This window comes from Trichoplusia ni, chromosome 6 (genome assembly GCF_003590095.1).
Source record: "Trichoplusia ni isolate ovarian cell line Hi5 chromosome 6, tn1, whole genome shotgun sequence".
Taxonomy (NCBI): Eukaryota; Metazoa; Arthropoda; class Insecta; order Lepidoptera; family Noctuidae; genus Trichoplusia; species Trichoplusia ni.
Genome location: NC_039483.1, coordinates 7552867 through 7570927, shown reverse-complemented (window position 1 = coordinate 7570927; position 18061 = coordinate 7552867). Strand labels below are relative to the sequence as shown.

Below are 18061 nucleotides of genomic sequence, written 5' to 3'. Positions count from 1 at the left end.
TTTGTGTGATTTAAATATACATCATCATAAATAAAATTTCACTGTTTTATCGATTACGATTTTTTATCTGGGTATCAACGCATTGTATTATCTTGTCAATGACACAATATATTTTTACGAATTTTATAAACTGTCAAGCGGCCAGCTGATAAGGTATTTTGTTTTTCTGAGTGTTATCAATATTACAAAAATTTCAAAAATACTTATAAAATTCAAAAATAAATTTATTTTCCTTTTAAATTGTTACTTTAAACAGCCAAATGCTTGCTAGAATGGTTAATTCGTTGCCAAATGGCTTATCACAACAAATAACGAAGCTTTATTTTCAAGGTATTTTTTAGACAACTTAGGGTTTTCTACTTATTTCAAAATACTATGACAGTTGTTCTTTCATTACTAAATTAGAATATTTTATGTAAGACAAAAAAGTGGGCAACGATACGATAAAGTTGAAGATGTTATCATTGTGCATTCAAGATTTGTATAATGAATAGGAATAACAGTCTTATACATTTATTTATGTTTGTAGCTTATTCCACTTCGAACACAGAAGCTGTCGGGATGTACCCAAAAAAGGCAAAAGGAATAAAATGCAGAACTTTTGTCAATACACCTGGTTACTATGCCTATAACGTTTTAAATTTTAAACTTATTTTTTATATATAAAGAGTTGATAAATAAGCGTAGAAGGAAATGCTTGTGTAATAAAATTAGATTAATGTGTGTTTTAATATTCCAGTGGTTCTTCGTAACCAGAGAAGAGCTCACAGTACTCCAGAACATCATCAATTTGGAAGAATGGATGTTAAGATATTGCCAGCCCTCAAGGATAACTACATGTACCTTCTTATTGACAAAAGGACTAATCAGGCAGCTATAATTGACCCCGTAGAACCAGAGACGGTTCTGCGGGCAGTTTGTGAGCATGGTGTTAACCTTACTACAGTTTTGACTACTCATCATCATTGGTAATTTTTTATCTTCTTGACTTGCATTGTATATCTCTCTTGCTTGTGGGTAATAATCATTCTGTTTATAAAATGATCAATTTTATACAGGTAAAGGATGACATGCAAACTTCAAGTTTTTTTTCCATTTTATGTTACTTTTTAATATAAAAACTGGTGGAACAATTTTATTATGATCATAATAAGTCTCAATATAGGATTTCATTTGAAATAATAATTGTTCATCATGACTGATTACAAAATACGATTGTAAATATGATTGTCTATTTTCAGGGACCATGCTGGAGGAAATCAGGAGTTGGTTAAAAAGATTCCCAACATTGAGGTATATGGAGGTGATGACCGCATTGGTGCCTTGACAAAAAAAGTTGAGCATAATACTATTTTTAACATTGGGAACATGGTGGTTCAGTGCCTTTTCACACCTTGCCACACCGCTGGCCATATCTGCTACTTTGTGACTACTCCTGATGAGGCAAATGATTCTATTGTATTTACAGGTAAATATCAACAAGTCTTAATTTCATATAAAACGAATAAACTGAATCACTTCATGTGAACCTGCGGAATATTATATTATAGTGCCTGGTGCTTAAATTTTAAAACACATCACATTAGTACCATTGTGATTACACAATTATTAGTAACCACCCTATAATAGATTAACACCTAAGAGGATTCCTCTCAAAAATAAAACTAGCAATTAAAACTGCAAGCTCCAAGATTCTCACCCAATCATGTATCCAGTATTCAAAAAATGAATTTGAAAATTGTTTTATAATTGATTACCAGCAAGTTGTATACTATTACAGGAGACACCTTATTCCTGGCTGGATGTGGTCGGTTCTTTGAAGGCACAGCTGAACAGATGTATGGTGCTATGTCAATCCTTGGCAGCCTACCTGACAATACAAAGGTGTACTGCGGCCATGAATATACTGTACAAAATCTTAAATTTGCTGCTCATGTTGAACCAAAGAATGAGCACATCAAGAATAAACTTGAATGGGCTATACAGAGACGTGAAGACGGCAAACCTACGGTACGTAAAATTAGCAAGCAGGGTACATAACATTACTTTATAATGCATATTTATAATGTACTCAAATCGAAATCGAAAATGATCCCGAGGGAAAATAAAATCATAATAAAAAACTATCCTAAGTGTTAACCCTGGTTATAAACTATCCGTGTACCAAGTTTTGTCTAAAGCTGTTCAATGGATTTTGCGTGAAAGAGGACGAATCCCTACTAATATTATAAATGCGAAAGCAACTCTGTCTGTCTGTCTGTTACGCTTTCACGTCTAAACGACTGAACGGATTTTAATGAAATTTAGTACAGAGATAGAGTTGACCTTGAGAAAGAACATAGGATAGTTTTTATCCCGGACTTTTGAAGAGTTCTCTTGGAAACGCGATATAACCGACTTCGACGCGGGCGAAAAGCTAGTTTCCATATATACAAACTTACGCGTTTAAAATATTAGTACGATGATACAATTTAGCTTTTAAGTTTGGATTTGGGTAAAAGGGTTATCCACATTCCCACAAATCGATAGAGGGCCGATCGCTATTTGCTTAGTTAGCGCGTAGTATGTCTTTATCGAACAATTTAAATTAACATAATTATGCATTGCTCTCGTCGACCTACGCAGTTTCATGCTCGGTCATAGAAAAATCTAAATTTGAATTTGAAGCACGATATCACCAGCGGCATATTGCGATCTCACCAGGTAAATCACAATGGGACCTCAACATTCTAGATACTGACGCGTAAGTAGTATCTATTTCGTATAATCTGCAATAGTAAGCTATTTTTTTGTTATCAGGTGCCTTCAACGATTTCGGAGGAAAAACAGATTAATCCATTCATGAGGGTAGTTGAGCCAGCTGTGATGATCCATGCTGGCGCGAAAGATGCTATTGACACTATGAGATCCATTCGTCTGGAGAAAGACACCTTCCAGTAACTAAAATTACTTATTCCAATACTTTTAGCTAAGGCTCCTGGGGTATTCATTATATTATGGCAAAGTTGTTAAATTTTTGTTTTCGTATTATTTAATTGGCAATAATAAATTTTTGTACATAGCAGCAAGTTTTTTTTTTCAGTTCAAGTGCAATATCTTCAAATCTTGTAAGTGGAATTATTGGATGGTTAAAGAATTTTACTAGATGAAAAGCTTCTTACCTAATTATAATTCTCTTCAGATAAAGACTTAACATCCATACAAATAATATTTATGAAATAAAAACATGTTTATCTTAAAAATACTGTTTAATAGTTAACCTAATCTTAAAGCTGAGATGATCACAAGGAAATTAAGTGCTATTACTGCCTGGTGTTGGTAATTGTCATTGTTCCTTTTTTATGTAAGCTGACATTTGTTCAGCATATTTTTCCTTTGATCGCTCAAACATGGCCACATACACCTGAAAAGTTATATTAAGTTTTTATAAATTAATATTATCTTATAGCATTGATATATACATTTTCTTGCATATTTATTATAATTTTTTAATAACCTACATTTTGGGTGTAACTTTAAAATAAATGTTTTTGATGTAAACTTGTTTTTTTTTCTTTGTTTAGATTAAGTAAAAATGAATTGTATCTTACCCTTTTCTCTTCATTATTGAGAGCTCTCCACCTTGAGGCGAGTTGTCTGGTTACCTCTTGTTTTGATGGCTCTGAACCTAACTCAGAGTTTGCCTCAGCCACCACTAATGGCCTCTGTTCTTGACAGAATTGGAAAAATGCATTGCATGGCTTTTTTGGAGCATTTGGATCTCGTTCAGGCTAAAAAATTGATTAATTTTATTATTTAGTTGCATACCACAACGCATAAGTATCTTACAAGTTAAAGTTTGTGCTACTTGTCAAGCATGGTAAGAGAGAGGTTTGGAGAGAGTCAAGGAAAGGATTAGGTTAACCTAACTGCTACATTGTAAGTACTAAAAGTATTATTAGGTTAAGATGTATCATTTCACAGAAGCTTTTTATTAAGGTTTGCAAGCTGGTCAGTACCTTGTCAGCTTTGCTTTTTCGCTTTGGACCTGGTTTTTTCCCACCAGTAGCATTCTGTTTGTCTGTTTGTTTAGACACGGCTTGTGTTTTCCCTCCAGCGCGTGCTGGCCGAACTATCACCTCGGGCTTCGTATCCACCTCCAAAGATGCTGTTCTAAACTGATCTCCATGCCTATCTAATCGTTCAACTAGTATTTTAATATCTTTGCGATAGCGCTTGGTTATTTTCTTCGCTTCATGTATCCTGCAACAAAATAACGGAATAGCTCAGACGCGAACAACGTTTATAAACAGAAATTCACCTCAAAACACGAACCTATTAATTATTCTCTCGTTATCCTGTTGTAAGACTTCACATCGCTCCAACAATAATTGATATTTTCGCCTATAAATTTCCTCTTCGGACGGTAAGCTAACCATATCATCTGAGTCGTCAGAAATATTCGAGTTAAGCTGTTGGACTGTCATTTTAATTTATTTCACAGCTTCAAAGTTCAACGCGATCAAATTTCTTTTTATTTAGCTGTCGCCTGTCAACCAGTTTTGCCGTCTTTATGTTGGTATGAATGTTGCCACCGATGGAAAATTATATAACAAAAATAAACCTTCACCAATATAAGTGTAGACGTTTGATTCTAGTTTAGCTAAAGTTTAGCATTAATAATAGTTTCAGTATTAATATCTGAGTCAGGAAAGTTATTTAAACAAAATAACTGCCAGATGCCTCGTAACAAATAGATAAATAATAATTGATTTGTTTGTAGCCTTATTATAACTAATAAGTACCTACCTAAATAATGTTTTGAATTTTTATAATTCAAGTAATAGTAAACTAATCGATAGCGAAAGTTGTGATGAACATACACGCAAATTTATCTTCTCAAAGTGCACAATTACGGTTTGTAACGTAAATATTAACCGGAAACGACACCAAACACTAGCGCATATCAGGCACGATAAATTACATAATCTGTTGTTAGCGCGAAATGCGATTTACCGAGTCGATGGACAGGGATCGCGCATCGTGATTCGTGCAGGTCCCGAGGAAATCACCTACATCGATCGCTCGTAAACATTACTTGTTTCAATGCGCTCTGCAGTATTATGCATATCAATTAGATTAACGAAATGAAGAATAGACTGCTTAATCATGCCTGATAATATAAATAGAAAATAAGTATGCAAAGTGAAGTGAATTTCGTTTATTGACGAAAAGGAAAACAAAATACTACAAATGAATCCGAAAAACAGCAATGAGATGGATACCAGTGCTATCGAAGCGAACTTTGTTTATTTTTTTCATATTATTGTTTCTATTATATTTATTTTATGCTTTGAATTCTTGTTTAGTTGACGAAAAAAAGGTTTGCATTTATTATCTTATTTAAAACAATGTTTTATTCTTCTTGATGACTATCCAAATGAAAATGTTTTTTTTTTATTTGCAGTTCACACTAAAATACATTTTTATAAAGCAGCATATATCGAAATATAGAGAGGCAAGCGTACGTTTCGCTTCGCTTTTAGGGTTTAATGTGGAGGACGGCTACAAGTACACGCGGCTCAAACAAAACGAAGTACCCGTAAAGAGACTTCCTGACGCACTTGTTATAGGCGTGAAGAAATGTGGGACGAGGGCATTGCTGGAGTTTTTAAGGTATTTATGTGTAAGGCTTCTTGTTGACACGTGATTATTATATAAAGTATCTATTTAAACAATCATTTTTCTACTTTGCCGCAGTAGTCTGTAGTTAGCGTTTGTTTATCTTGATGCAATAATATTTTTCCTCGATGTTTTGTATTTGATTGTCAGTGCTACATGCTATATTTATTACTGATACTCTTTCGAATATGTAAGATTCGATATTTGATTAGAGTTGTAGCCCAACGTGGGACCCGCTCACTTTTGTATTGCAATTTATTTTTAATACAATCCAACAGATAAATGCTTTAAACATACAAACTCATATCCGCATCATTTCGGGGTTTTCAGATTACATCCCGATGTCAGGGCTGCTGGATCAGAGGTGCACTTCTTTGATAAATTCTACCACAAGGGTTTTGAATGGTACAGGTAAAAATCTCAGTTTTCTTCTTTATGGCAATACATCCTATGGTCCTTAATTGGTTACATCAATGGGCATCCAATGACAATAAAACTATTTGAGGTCATTCATACTTTTAGGGACAAGATGCCTCCAACTCTGGAGGGCCAGATCACAATGGAGAAGACACCGTCGTACTGGGTCACTAGGTCGGCTCCCAGACGTGTGTATGCCATGAATCCCAGCGTCAAACTGCTCGCTGTCGTACGGGACCCAGTGACAAGAGCCATCAGTGATTATACGCAGTCAGCCAGGTAGGTTTCTTCGTAGCTTTTAAGTAAAAACTGCTGTGCAGGTTGCTCAACTTTCTTTTTTAAGAAATAACATTTAAGCAAAAATAGGAGGTGTGCTCCAAAACAACTTTTTCAATTTTTTTTTGGCTAAAACACCCCTTGTTATAATTAAATGACTTTACAGCGTTGCGCCACGCTGTGTACTTAGTGATCTTAAAAAAACGTTTGCTGATGACGTTAGTTCTAAAATACTCCGTCCTAATATCATCTATCCTTTAACACATTTTTCAGTAAACGTCCCTCGCTCCCTCGTTTCGAAGACCTAGCGCTAGTCAACAGCTCAGCAGGTTGGGGCCCTGTCCCCTCAGTGGTAGACGCGTCTTGGCCGCCGGTCAGGCTCGGGGTGTACGCCAGGCCGTTGCGGAGGTGGCTGCGAAGGTTTGCCAGGTCCAAGTTGCTGCTGATCAGCGGGGAGAGGCTGGTGGTAGACCCGGCTGCTGAGATGGCAAGAGTACAGGTAATTTGGAGGATTACATAAGGTTTAAAGGGTAGCTCAGTAGATATAGGTCGGTAGAAGATATGTATTGTCTAGTTGGACTAAGCAATTAATTACTGAAAGAAGTTTAGTCTTACTTTACGCGAAATCCCAGCTTTTTTGCACAATTTTCGATAATGTTTTTATAGAAGTTCAATATTTTGGAATTATCAATGAAAATAGATTCTTTAACCTATGCGATTTAGGTACTAAATAGTATCCAAATTCTTTAGGCATCCATAAATGAACACCTTATAAGAGAAAGTTTGAAATTCTTCCTAAGTAATATTTATTTGACATTACAGGAGTTCCTTGGTCTAAAACGGGTGATAACAGAAAAGCACTTCTACTTCAATTCAACCAAGGGTTTTCCGTGTCTCTTGAAGTCTGAAAGTCGATCGACACCGCACTGTCTGGGCAAGACAAAGGGCCGAAGTCACCCACATATAGACCCTAAAACTATTGAAAGACTGAGAGACTTCTATCGGCCATTTAACGAAAGGTTCTATGAGTTAGCTGGTATAAATTTTGGGTGGCCTTGAAACTGACGGAAACTGAAAAAAAGAGGTAACTTGAATATGAAAACATGATACTTGTTCATGTTTTAATGTATATTAAAATATCAAGACGGTTACATCATAGTAATACAAACGCATGCCATATAATTTTGCGGATAAAGTGTGATAATTATGATTAATGTGTTTATCAGAAACATTAACCAAGGCATGACATTAAACATCAATGTTACTTAGTACCTTCCACTTACTCTTAATCCAGATAAATACTGATGCTTCCTTAGTAAATACCTATACATTAGGTACTAAGAAATTGTATACTTAGCCTTAACACTTTCATTACCACTACGATTTTCACGATGTTTACTCAGATTATCAGATGCCGCCTACATTTTACGTTGGACTCGCTAGGCGAGTCGCTGGCACTGCAACATGAATTGCATCGACTCGCCACGCGAGTTCAGTGGCATTGCGTTAGGGTAAAAATAATGTTTTGTTATTTTTGTGGCCGTGACAGTCTACGTTGCATGTTTAACGCAATTAAAAAGTGTTTAACTAATACGGTGTAATTTAACATATAAAAATGGCAAGAAACACTATAGTATAGTCCTTACTTAACAAAGTTGAAGGGATTACACACTATATCGTTTTACACAGATCCTAACTATTTAGTGCGTACCTCCTTAAAAAAAAAAAAATACTATGTGATATGTTAATATACCATTGTTCATAATTATAATCCATTCCAATGAAGTTATCAATAACTATAAAAATATGTTTTATCGTTACATTTGAGTATTTACTTTATAAGCTAAATGCGGGTAGTCGCTTATTAGTTCCTAGTCAGCCATTCTGACACGTGTTCGATTTGATATCATTTACTGTTATCGCTCCACAATTTATACGATTATGGAGCTATATCATTATATAGTGAACATGCTTATAGCTTTAGGTACTTAATATTCCTAATTTAGACTAAATATGTTGTAGTTTATGATTAAGGGAGTATATTGGTCAAAGGCAAAAATGCAAATTCTTGTGAAGTCACCACATCAAGCTGCCAAGGGAATTGCTGCCTAAATGCAAAGAAGCAAGAATGAAAATCCAGTTAACAATTTGCATTTGTGTGTTTTGGCTTTGAAGACTGAAATGTGAATTATGGGATAGGATAGAATCAAACTTGTAAGAGGCGCTTTGGACACTCAGTAAGGAATCACTAATTGTTTAAAAGCGTCATCATTATTTCCAATTTTGTTTTACCCCAAAAAGTATTCAGGTCAATTCATATGTAAGTTAAAACAGTCAAAATTCCAAAAATTGTTAACATATAAAGAAACATTTAATTTTCTATAATTTTAAAGCTGATATAATTCCATTTCATAATATATTTACTAAATGAAATGTCTTGCCACTAATGTTATGTGAACACGATGGTTGTGTAAAGTAAACGAATCAAGTGATAGAGTAGTACCATGTGCCATTTATCATAAATAGGTATTTATATTAATTAGATACAGAATTTTGTACGCAAACCAGTATCTATTCTTCCTATTAGTAATGTATAAGAGCAATGGCTCATAGGAGACTCAATTTTGTCTGTATTGTGTCTGAATTGTGTCTGTCTCATTTCCGATTATCGTTTGCCTTTAATGATATTTTATGCATCAAGTAACTAGCTCACAGGGCCCCAATTCTGCTATTTACAATGGCCGATGAATTAATAGAAATTGGATTATATTGGCACTTTTCCTTTTATTCTAAGCATTTTTCTAACACAATAATTGGAAACTTAGTACGGGGAGGAATACTCACAGAAAACACAACAAATACAGTCAATACGAGGAATAGTTTCAAATTTTATCCAATTGCCATTCATTCATCGGCCATTGTCAATAGCAGATTCGGGGCCCTGTTCTATTTGACAGAAAGCACTTGCCATGAAGTATCAATCTGTATTTAATTTAAATTAATGAACAAAAATTCTATAGCCCGTATTTTCTTATTGTTGCTTCAAGCTATTTAGAACGTAAATTTAAAGCACCATAATTCAGGGGTACTGCAACTTTCTGGGGTGAATAATGTTTTAAATTTATTTACTGATGAATTGAAGATTTCTACTCTGAATTTAAAAATTAAATCTGTAGGTACAATTCTTGAGGTTCCTGACTTTATTATATTAGTATAATAGATTTCCTATACACCTCATTAGTAGCAATACAACTCAAATTACGGTATCAAACAAAATGATTAAATCCAAAAGAAAATTTACCTTCAATCCATTTTTTCCTACATTTTATCTATTTATCAAAAATTACGTATCAACTTGTCGCCTGTTTTATGTATATATTTATAAAATACAAACCTCCTCGTTTATTGTATTAGTGTATAAAATATTGCGATCTAGCTTAAAACTAGTTATACTTGCACTGAGCCCTCCGAAACACTTGTGCCATGTAGCTGCTTAATAGCATAGATAGCTTAATATATTAGAATAAGCCTGTTTTCAACATGTAAGATATTTAAATAAAATACGCATATAACAATAAACGTATATGTTTTTAATTGTTGTTATTCATATAATATATGACACCATTATTAAGAGGTAATACATGGGACCTGATACATATGTAATAAAATTATTACTTCACAAAGCATAGCTTATAACAATTCTTACTGACATGCTGGCGACAATCGTACAAAAAAAAAACGGTTGACTCTATTGACCTATTAAAAAAAACAATTATTATTTATTTACATTACAAAATCAGGACACGTTATTCATTTTTTTAATTTAACAGCAATTTCATTTTAATTGATAAGTGAATCAATTTTACTATTAAATTCGCTATGACATGCTCTAGTCTATGATACGATGTACTTTATATATATCTAAAGAGTAAAGACAGACGTGCCATTTTACCAAGATTAATAGCCTATGGGTACATTTCTCACCAATGTCTACATACAGATAACTGAGCCAGTGTTAAAACTAGCTTTAGGTATGAAATCAATACCCCTCGGGTTTTTTTACTGAAATATACACAGACGTGAATAAAAAAATACCTATTTGATAAACTTAAAATAATATTCAGGGGCAATTTCATAGTGATATATTTTTCAATAAAAAAATGTTTTAAATATTATTACTTATATGACATTTGATATTTAAGTCCCTATTGAAGAAAGCATGAAAAATAATTTATCTCCTGTCTAAAATCATAACTAAAATTGTATCAGTAAAATATAATTAAAACACATTTACAAGACAAAGTTTGACAGTCTTAATATAACATAATAAAAACTTCAATCATTTACAAAAACAATCAACATTCTTGATTACATGTAAGACACATTTACTGTCTCACCATAAAAGTGCAATTTATGTACACGTAAGTTGGGATAGGAATAATTGTGCTGGCAAAAGTAATCGCAAAATTAATTTAAAATTTAAGATAGATAATGTTAATTTCACTGTAATAATGTTACATGCACAAAAAAGTCTGCATCTCTGAAAGGATCATCTTTTATACAAAAAAAAAAATAATACGTAAGACTAAAACAAATAAGAAATACGTATCTATTACATTTAAGAAATCTATCTTACGGCGTTGTTAGATTTCATTATGCACATACCCAATTTTGGCACCAACCTCTATGGCAAGACAGTCCTAAAACCTTATTTATTTGTACAAATTAAAATGCTACACTAGATCGATTTTCGGTGTATATACGGGCAAGTCTATAGGATTGATTTGTATGTAGGAAACGGATTCGATGCTAGTAATTGCAAAAACAATGGCCACGTTGTCTTGGTAGAGTGAATGAAGAGCAGTTATGTTTGCAGCCGATGGAAAGCTTGATGATTCTCTGTAACACAATATTTACATTGTTGATTATCTAGATTCGTTAGCTCCAATATTGTCAATGTACTTGGAAAAATATATTTATAAAGATGTAGGCAATGTAAACAATAGTAAAATAACTTACAGGTATTTAGTAAAATTCATTTTAAAGAAAAGTAAATGGCTGAGAATAATGATTGAATTTCAACTTACTCTAAACAGACAACTCTAAAATGCGGCTTTGGCGGACTCGTCTTCCGAAAATTTTGAACATCTCTGTTGTACACATCAAAGTGTACGCTGAGACTTGTTTCGATGTCGGTTTCTTGACAACTCTTTATAATTCTAAGTTTATCCATCGTCGTAGGCATGTCTTTGCAATCTTCCGAATCTATTAAGGGCCTCAAACCTTTATTCGTTAAATCCGAATCAGCAAGAATTCGCGCCTGTTCATTTTGAAATGCAATATTCGATTCCCTCAAGTGCTTCATAAATGATATCTTTGCTTCTGGCCAATTTTTATGGTCTGGATATTGGTTCTTCATAAAGTCGTATAAGAATTGTTCTTTACTACTATCTATAAGGCGAACGTTCATTAAATGTTTGGGCACAACTTCTGCCCTGCCAAAGTCATCTTTGTTTGGCAGCCAAGCTTCATTAAAACTTGTTACTATTGAGTCACTGTATTTGTCACTATCGGTGTCCACGGAGATTGGTTTAGTTCTATTCGTATCAGTCAGTTCAGTGCCTTCTTTGCTAGTCCCCGGATTACCAAGAGACTTTAACCTCTCTGAACGCCGCTTCAATATGTTAAATGGATTTCTTAGTTTCTTCGACTTTTGAGGTTGCGGTTTCTCTTCAACAACACAATCTGATTCGGAACTAGACTCTAGCGTGATGAACCTTCTATCAATGATTTCGTAATTATCGTTTAGATAAATGTCAGCATTATACGACTTATTATAAGTTTTGATTGCTTTAGAAATAGCTCTTCTATGACTAGCAGTTGCTTTATCCTTCGCTTCAAGATCTTTCAACCTTAAAGCGAATTGTTTAAGTCTATACAAGTTTTCATCACTTTTATCACTCCGCTCTTTATCTAACCTAGGTCTTTTGCTTTTCGATTCCTCATCATCATCTAATTCTATAGTTTCTATTATTCTTTCTTCATTTACCACTTCAAAAGTTTCAGTTAACCTTAACTTAGATTTATATCTTACATTATATGAGTGAAGTAAACTATGAAGGCATTCGAGGTTCTGTAATTGTGTGTTGCCTGACAAGACCATTTGTTTCAGTCTGACAGCTAAATTCTTAATACTTTGTAAATGAGCAGTCCTTCCATTTCTTGTTCTCTTACGAGCGTTACTGGACAAATTGGATCCTTGATTGACTAAATTATTCATAGGCGACTTAATAAAGAGATGCGGTCTCGAATGGTATTGAGTACGAGTTGGAAAGAACATATTGGGGAAGGACGGTCTATGGAATATCATGTTGAATTGGTAGTAGTGAAAAGTGTTGTTGGGTCGCCAGTTGCCAAAGGTTCGGTAATAATTATTCCTGGGCATTACTGGGTTTCGTATGGGTGATAAGTGGCTTACGTATTGTGGGTATTCGGCACTCGAGCCACTTCTAATTCTTCTGACATTTGTCCCATTGACTTCGTCAGAACTGGTGTAGGCGGACTCGCTTGAAGCAGATCTTCTCGATCTTTCCTTTATATACTGCAAGTCTACCAAGTAGCTCGTACAATTCACGAATATATCTTGCGGTATGTATTTCTTATCAGGAACGTTCACTGTTACAATCTGTTTCTTATATAAATCAGGAATATTGTCAAAATATTTCTGTATATTCTTTGAGTCACTCGGTGGAACTTTTCTACTTTCTAATTTGTCTATTTTGCTTAAATAATTATAAACCAAGTACTTTTCCTCCTTATTGCACTTTTCTTCTAAAATGTTTGCTGTAGTGTTACTTTTTTCTTCAACACCATTGCTACTCATGATTTCTTCTGCTTTAATGCTATCCGAAATGTTTTTGTGATCTGTAATTAAATGAAATAATTTATTCTGCACATAATTAAGACAGAACTTATCACTTTTACGTGTAATATTTTTAAAGCCAGCTGGAGTCAACATTTCTTAACTGGCAACCTGAGAAGAAATGTCGAAACAAACTCCGGTTTTTTTCCATATTAAGTAAATAGCACTTAGTTTCTTTACTTGATTATAACAAGTCATTCAATATTTTTAAATTATGTTTATTTTTGTAATGTCTAATGTAGATACTAGCTAGACTCAAAATAAGTTAAAATGAAATGACAACCTTCTCCTTTTCGGGAATTGGAAGAGCTAACTTATTCTACATCCAAAACATTAAAGAGCATCCTAATATTAACAATATTAATAAATATTACCTGAGTCTGTTGCTACAGCTGATGGGGCACATGCCCTGATATACGATTCCTCAGCTACTAGGCGTTTACCCCCTTCATTTGAGTCTTGAGTTGAAACTAGTTCACCTGCAACCATGGGCAGAATTTAATGTATATGTATATGTTATAAGTTTATCACAAATAGTTGGACAATTCAAGTAATAATAGTTAAGTTTACCTGTGGTAGCCATTTCAATATCTGAAGCTGTATTCACTTCTTTACTTGTGTTATTGGCATTAATTTTATCAATTTGATTGTCATTTAATAAGATACCTGTTAAAAATGTTCATGATTAATTAAAAATGTATATTTTATACCTAGAAATAAATGCCTTTCAGGTTCACAATATATGTTCGACCTAAAGGCTGGGCATGACTCACACTGCTTTGCTGAACATGTGCTAGCTGACAGTGATGCAGACAAATTTTTGATTAGTATGACTATTAAGAGGTTTATTGTCTTCAAAATATTTTGAAATAATTGTGTTACCACCAGTACATAAATAATTAAATATGGTTCTTACCAGAATCTGCTTTATCCTGACCGTTTATAGACACATCCATTTCTTCAGATTGAACATTACTTTCAGCAGTTTCAGCTTCATTATCAACTGTAACTCCAACCAAATTGATATCACTTTCTACACCTCTAGAAGTTTCTTGAATATCATTATGCGCTACACTATCTACATTTGATATATTCTCATCAACATCCATATTTGCAGGAATGGTTTCATTGCTTAAATCATTTGCTGCATTATTTTCATCTTTACTACCTTTGCATGTTTCAGGATTTTCATTTGTTTCTACACTTTTAATTGTTTCATTATTTTCAGTTGTCTGACTGTCTTGTGTGCTTGGAGAATCAATGTTTGGTTCATTTATTTTAAGTGATGATGGCGAATCTGTTAGATCACTTTCAATGATTGTCTTTAGTAAAGGTGAGTCCACATTATCTATTGATGGTGAGTTATTTTTATTGCTGAGTGTTGTGTTGGGACCTTTATGTTTAAAAACCTTGTATCCTAATCTGCTTAGTGAGGCATATACTTTGTATTGAACCATGGATGTTGGAGATTGAAGCAGTAGTGAATATGCCTTTTGTAATGATACTGTCACTTTATTGTGTTTTAGTAGTAGAGAGTTCTGAAATAAATGAATAATTATTTAGTCTAAGAATGTACACTTCAATGAATAATAAAAGTTAGCCTTCATATTATACTTATATTTTATATCTCTTCTTATAATGTTTCATAAAGAATTGTTTACTGGTTAATGTGCTTATTAAGTTTATTTTTCTACAAGTTTACTATTCTTAATTAACTTACAACTTCAATTAGAAATAATGCCTCTTCTGGTCTTAGATAGAGGGTCTTCCCAACATTGTGACCTAGGTATTGCCAGTGACCGCCAACCTTTTGTGTCACTTCAGCCAATTTGATGTCATCTCGCCATTCAGCATGACTCAATGTACCACTGGAATTATTCAGAGAAGTCATTTATGAAAATGTTTTTTTTCTTATACATATATACTATAGAAAAGAAAATCAATTAATATAACAGCAGAGTAAAGATGATGTTGATGATGAGGAGCTTGTGGCTGTGCTATAACCGCATAAGTGATTCGATCACAGGTTAAGTTATGCTTGACGCGGTTGGTCCGTAGATGGGTGACCATCTTTGTCATAGCGAGTTCCCCCGTGTTTCGGAAGGCACGTTAAATTGTGGGTCTCGGCTGTTATTCCTAAATCTTTGACAGTTGTTACAGGTAGTCAGAAGCTTGAAAAGTCTGACAGCCAGTGTAACCAAGGGGTGTCGTGTTGCCCAGGTAACTGGGTTGAGGAGGTCAGATAGGCAGTCGCTCCTTGTAAAACACAGGTACTCAGCTGAAACTGCTGGGACTGGTAGCCGACCCCAACATAGTTGGGAAAAGGCTAGGCCGATGATGATAACAGCAGAGTAAACTAAGGTGCTGAAAGTTCAAATCTACGATCACTACCGAAAACAAATATACCTATTCTTATTATACTCATACTTAAGCATAATTCCTCCAAAGAGATTTGATGATCAGTTAAGACACATTTGTTCTAGAAGGTGATGAATTCTTTATTCTCCCATGTTTTCTATTACAGACAAGATAATATAAAAATTACATACCATTTCTCAATCCTCTCAACTTCAATCAGATGTTTCCTCGCTTCCAAAGCAGCTTGTATTTGCTTCTGTTCTAACCAGGATCCGTTTGGCAAGACATCTTTTAACCCTACCTCAGGTAAAGAGGCATCTATTTTGGTTATGCCTTTAGCTACTAACTCTTCACCCCTGAAAGGTTAAATGTTAACAATGAATATTTAAATTGTGACTCATTTTGGTCAATAATTATTATGTCCATATTGTACAGCTCCAAAAGATTTATAGTAAAGGAGGAACACAGTTAATAGCCTGGCAGAATGGGGCGGGTCATTGCCTATCGTGTGAGCGGAGAAATTATGGAAAAAAGAAAAACTCCTGTGAAATATTAAAACAAGCGTTAATATTATGATATCAAAATAAAACGAACACAATTAAAACATTTAATTAGCGTCTAGCTAAAAACTATGGTGTTTCCTTAAAAAGTATTGTATGCGAATGCAAAATATACAGTTTCTGGATAACGTTTGGATCTTGCCGCACTATGGAACACTGGAGTTTTATTTTTTCACATGCCAACGCAAATAAAACTCCATTTTGCACTATGTAGGTACAGGTACTTACGAGAGCACTTTAGGTTTTTCCATTATAAAAACTATTTCGCGTTCGATTTCATAGCTAACTCTTGTATATATTAAATCCGAAAACAATGTCGTGTTTTTTCTATTATTCCTTGATTCTGACGTTCAAAATACAGTGCTTTATTATTTATTGCAAAAATGCAAATAGCACAACGTCGTACATGAGAAAGCAATATCTAGGTAGCTAAGTTGTGACTGAAAAAAGGATATTGGCTAATTTCGTAGTTTATCGACGTGACACTGGAACGCTACATTATGTTAACACTGACATTAGCCAATGTTGTGTTGCCATATTTAAAAAATGCATTATAAAAAACCTATAAGATTAAAATATTTGTTCTTCCTATGAAAACGCATTACTCAAAAATCGCTTTTTTAAATATTCCTTACCTACTTAGTTCAGTGATTATTAAATAATCAGAGAAGCATTTAAATAATTATGAAAAAATCTGTTATCTTATTCAACGTAAATATTGCTAAAGTTCCTGTAGAAACTACCTATTTACCGGATACAGTTAATTATTGGATTTGATTTTACTTACCTTTATGACATTTATAATCATAACTATCTCCGTGCTAAGTCACCTAATACGTAGACCACGATGCACAATACCTTTGCATCATTATTATTATAGACCAAAAAATACCTACTAGTACAGTTTAATAGGTAGGTTTTATGGTCAAGTTAATGTAGAGTTGAGTGTGCTTGCGTGTTACCATGCGCTTATGGCTATAATAAAGCCTTTATTCCCCGAAATGAATAGAAAACCCATTTTTTATCGTCCTAGTCGCATGTTAGCTGTGCTAATCTATGACTACTACGTTACTCAATCAAACTAAAACTTTTAATTATGTGCCTGATCATTTAATTTACATGTAGGTATCTATCTAACTATCTTCTTCCCTGCATCCTTAAAAAGGAAATGCACATAGATTAAGGTTAACTTTAAATAAAGGAAATACCCCGTAAAAATGCTGTAATCACCCCAAACACTGATTGAAAAATGTTTTGCAGGATACAAAAACATGAATAAATAAGATAACAAAACTAGAAATACGAATTCTATAAATGAAATCGGCGTTCGATTGTTGTGAACAATTTAATTGAAAATTGTTTACATGCCGTTAATAACAAAGAGCGATCGAGCACTTAATTCTCGCTGCCGTTTACTGTAACAGTTCATCAACTGAAATGTATTATTATGTATCTACATCGTGCCGCGACATTGGCTGACTAGAGAAACAATTAACCAGAACAACACAACCAAGATGTATGGTGCGACAACCCCACTCAAAGAGTCAAGTTCGCTGACTTTTTAATTTAGTTGGGTAACAGCAACACAACCGTAGCGTAAGCTACAAAGTTGTAGACTCGCGTAGTAGCTACGTTGTAACGTAGCACGTCGGTAGCATGCCTAACGGGTATCGATTAGTCTCCCGGAATTACCCGACGATAGACGAGCGTAGCCGAACACTTCCGACTTCACCCGAGATCTACGTTCATACATAGCGGAAGTAATGAAATGTACAGAAAGATATGAACCGGAAAAATTGTCGCTCTCTTTTTCTTCACGTCGCGTCTTATCCGGATCCCTAAAAAGGCTTCCTTTGTCGGTTTTCCC

General features: G+C 34.1%; 4 protein-coding genes across 8 annotated transcripts; 2 read left to right on the top strand and 2 right to left on the bottom strand.

The window, feature by feature from the left end:
• The first annotated feature begins 91 nt into the window (after nucleotides 1–91).
• Nucleotides 92–3540, top strand: LOC113494704 (hydroxyacylglutathione hydrolase, mitochondrial). 4 transcript variants are annotated; one of them, XM_026873131.1, is made up of 6 exons: nucleotides 136–153; nucleotides 530–616; nucleotides 740–968; nucleotides 1242–1468; nucleotides 1781–2010; nucleotides 2800–3540. In XM_026873131.1, the coding sequence occupies exons 2-6, from the start codon at nucleotides 562–564 to the stop codon at nucleotides 2938–2940; spliced, it is 882 nt and encodes a 293-aa protein (XP_026728932.1). In that variant the 5' UTR covers nucleotides 136–153; nucleotides 530–561; the 3' UTR covers nucleotides 2941–3540. The 4 variants fall into 4 exon arrangements, with proteins under 4 accessions (XP_026728934.1, XP_026728932.1, XP_026728930.1 ...); XM_026873129.1 differs by lacking the exon at nucleotides 136–153 and adding an exon at nucleotides 181–330; XM_026873133.1 differs by lacking the exon at nucleotides 530–616 and having other exon boundaries at nucleotides 92–153.
• LOC113494705 (HMG1/2-like protein) lies at nucleotides 3230–4555 on the bottom strand. Its single transcript, XM_026873134.1, has 4 exons — nucleotides 4315–4555; nucleotides 3999–4242; nucleotides 3591–3770; nucleotides 3230–3403 (listed from the first exon to the last, which is right to left on the bottom strand). Exons 1-4 carry the CDS (start codon nucleotides 4464–4466, stop codon nucleotides 3326–3328), a joined length of 654 nt encoding a protein of 217 aa, XP_026728935.1. The 5' UTR covers nucleotides 4467–4555; the 3' UTR covers nucleotides 3230–3325.
• Nucleotides 4556–4997: 442 nt separating this feature from the next.
• LOC113494854 (heparan sulfate glucosamine 3-O-sulfotransferase 3A1) lies at nucleotides 4998–10154 on the top strand. Its single transcript, XM_026873357.1, has 6 exons — nucleotides 4998–5362; nucleotides 5447–5655; nucleotides 5992–6072; nucleotides 6184–6357; nucleotides 6628–6853; nucleotides 7177–10154. Exons 1-6 carry the CDS (start codon nucleotides 5252–5254, stop codon nucleotides 7411–7413), a joined length of 1038 nt encoding a protein of 345 aa, XP_026729158.1. The 5' UTR covers nucleotides 4998–5251; the 3' UTR covers nucleotides 7414–10154.
• Nucleotides 10155–10481: 327 nt separating this feature from the next.
• Nucleotides 10482–16651, bottom strand: LOC113494853. 2 transcript variants are annotated; one of them, XM_026873354.1, is made up of 8 exons: nucleotides 16423–16651; nucleotides 15826–15990; nucleotides 14997–15144; nucleotides 14193–14814; nucleotides 13847–13942; nucleotides 13651–13755; nucleotides 11442–13278; nucleotides 10482–11253 (listed from the first exon to the last, which is right to left on the bottom strand). In XM_026873354.1, the coding sequence occupies exons 1-8, from the start codon at nucleotides 16443–16445 to the stop codon at nucleotides 11088–11090; spliced, it is 3162 nt and encodes a 1053-aa protein (XP_026729155.1). In that variant the 5' UTR covers nucleotides 16446–16651; the 3' UTR covers nucleotides 10482–11087. The 2 variants fall into 2 exon arrangements, with proteins under 2 accessions (XP_026729155.1, XP_026729157.1); XM_026873356.1 differs by lacking the exon at nucleotides 13847–13942.
• Nucleotides 16652–18061: the final 1410 nt, after the last annotated feature.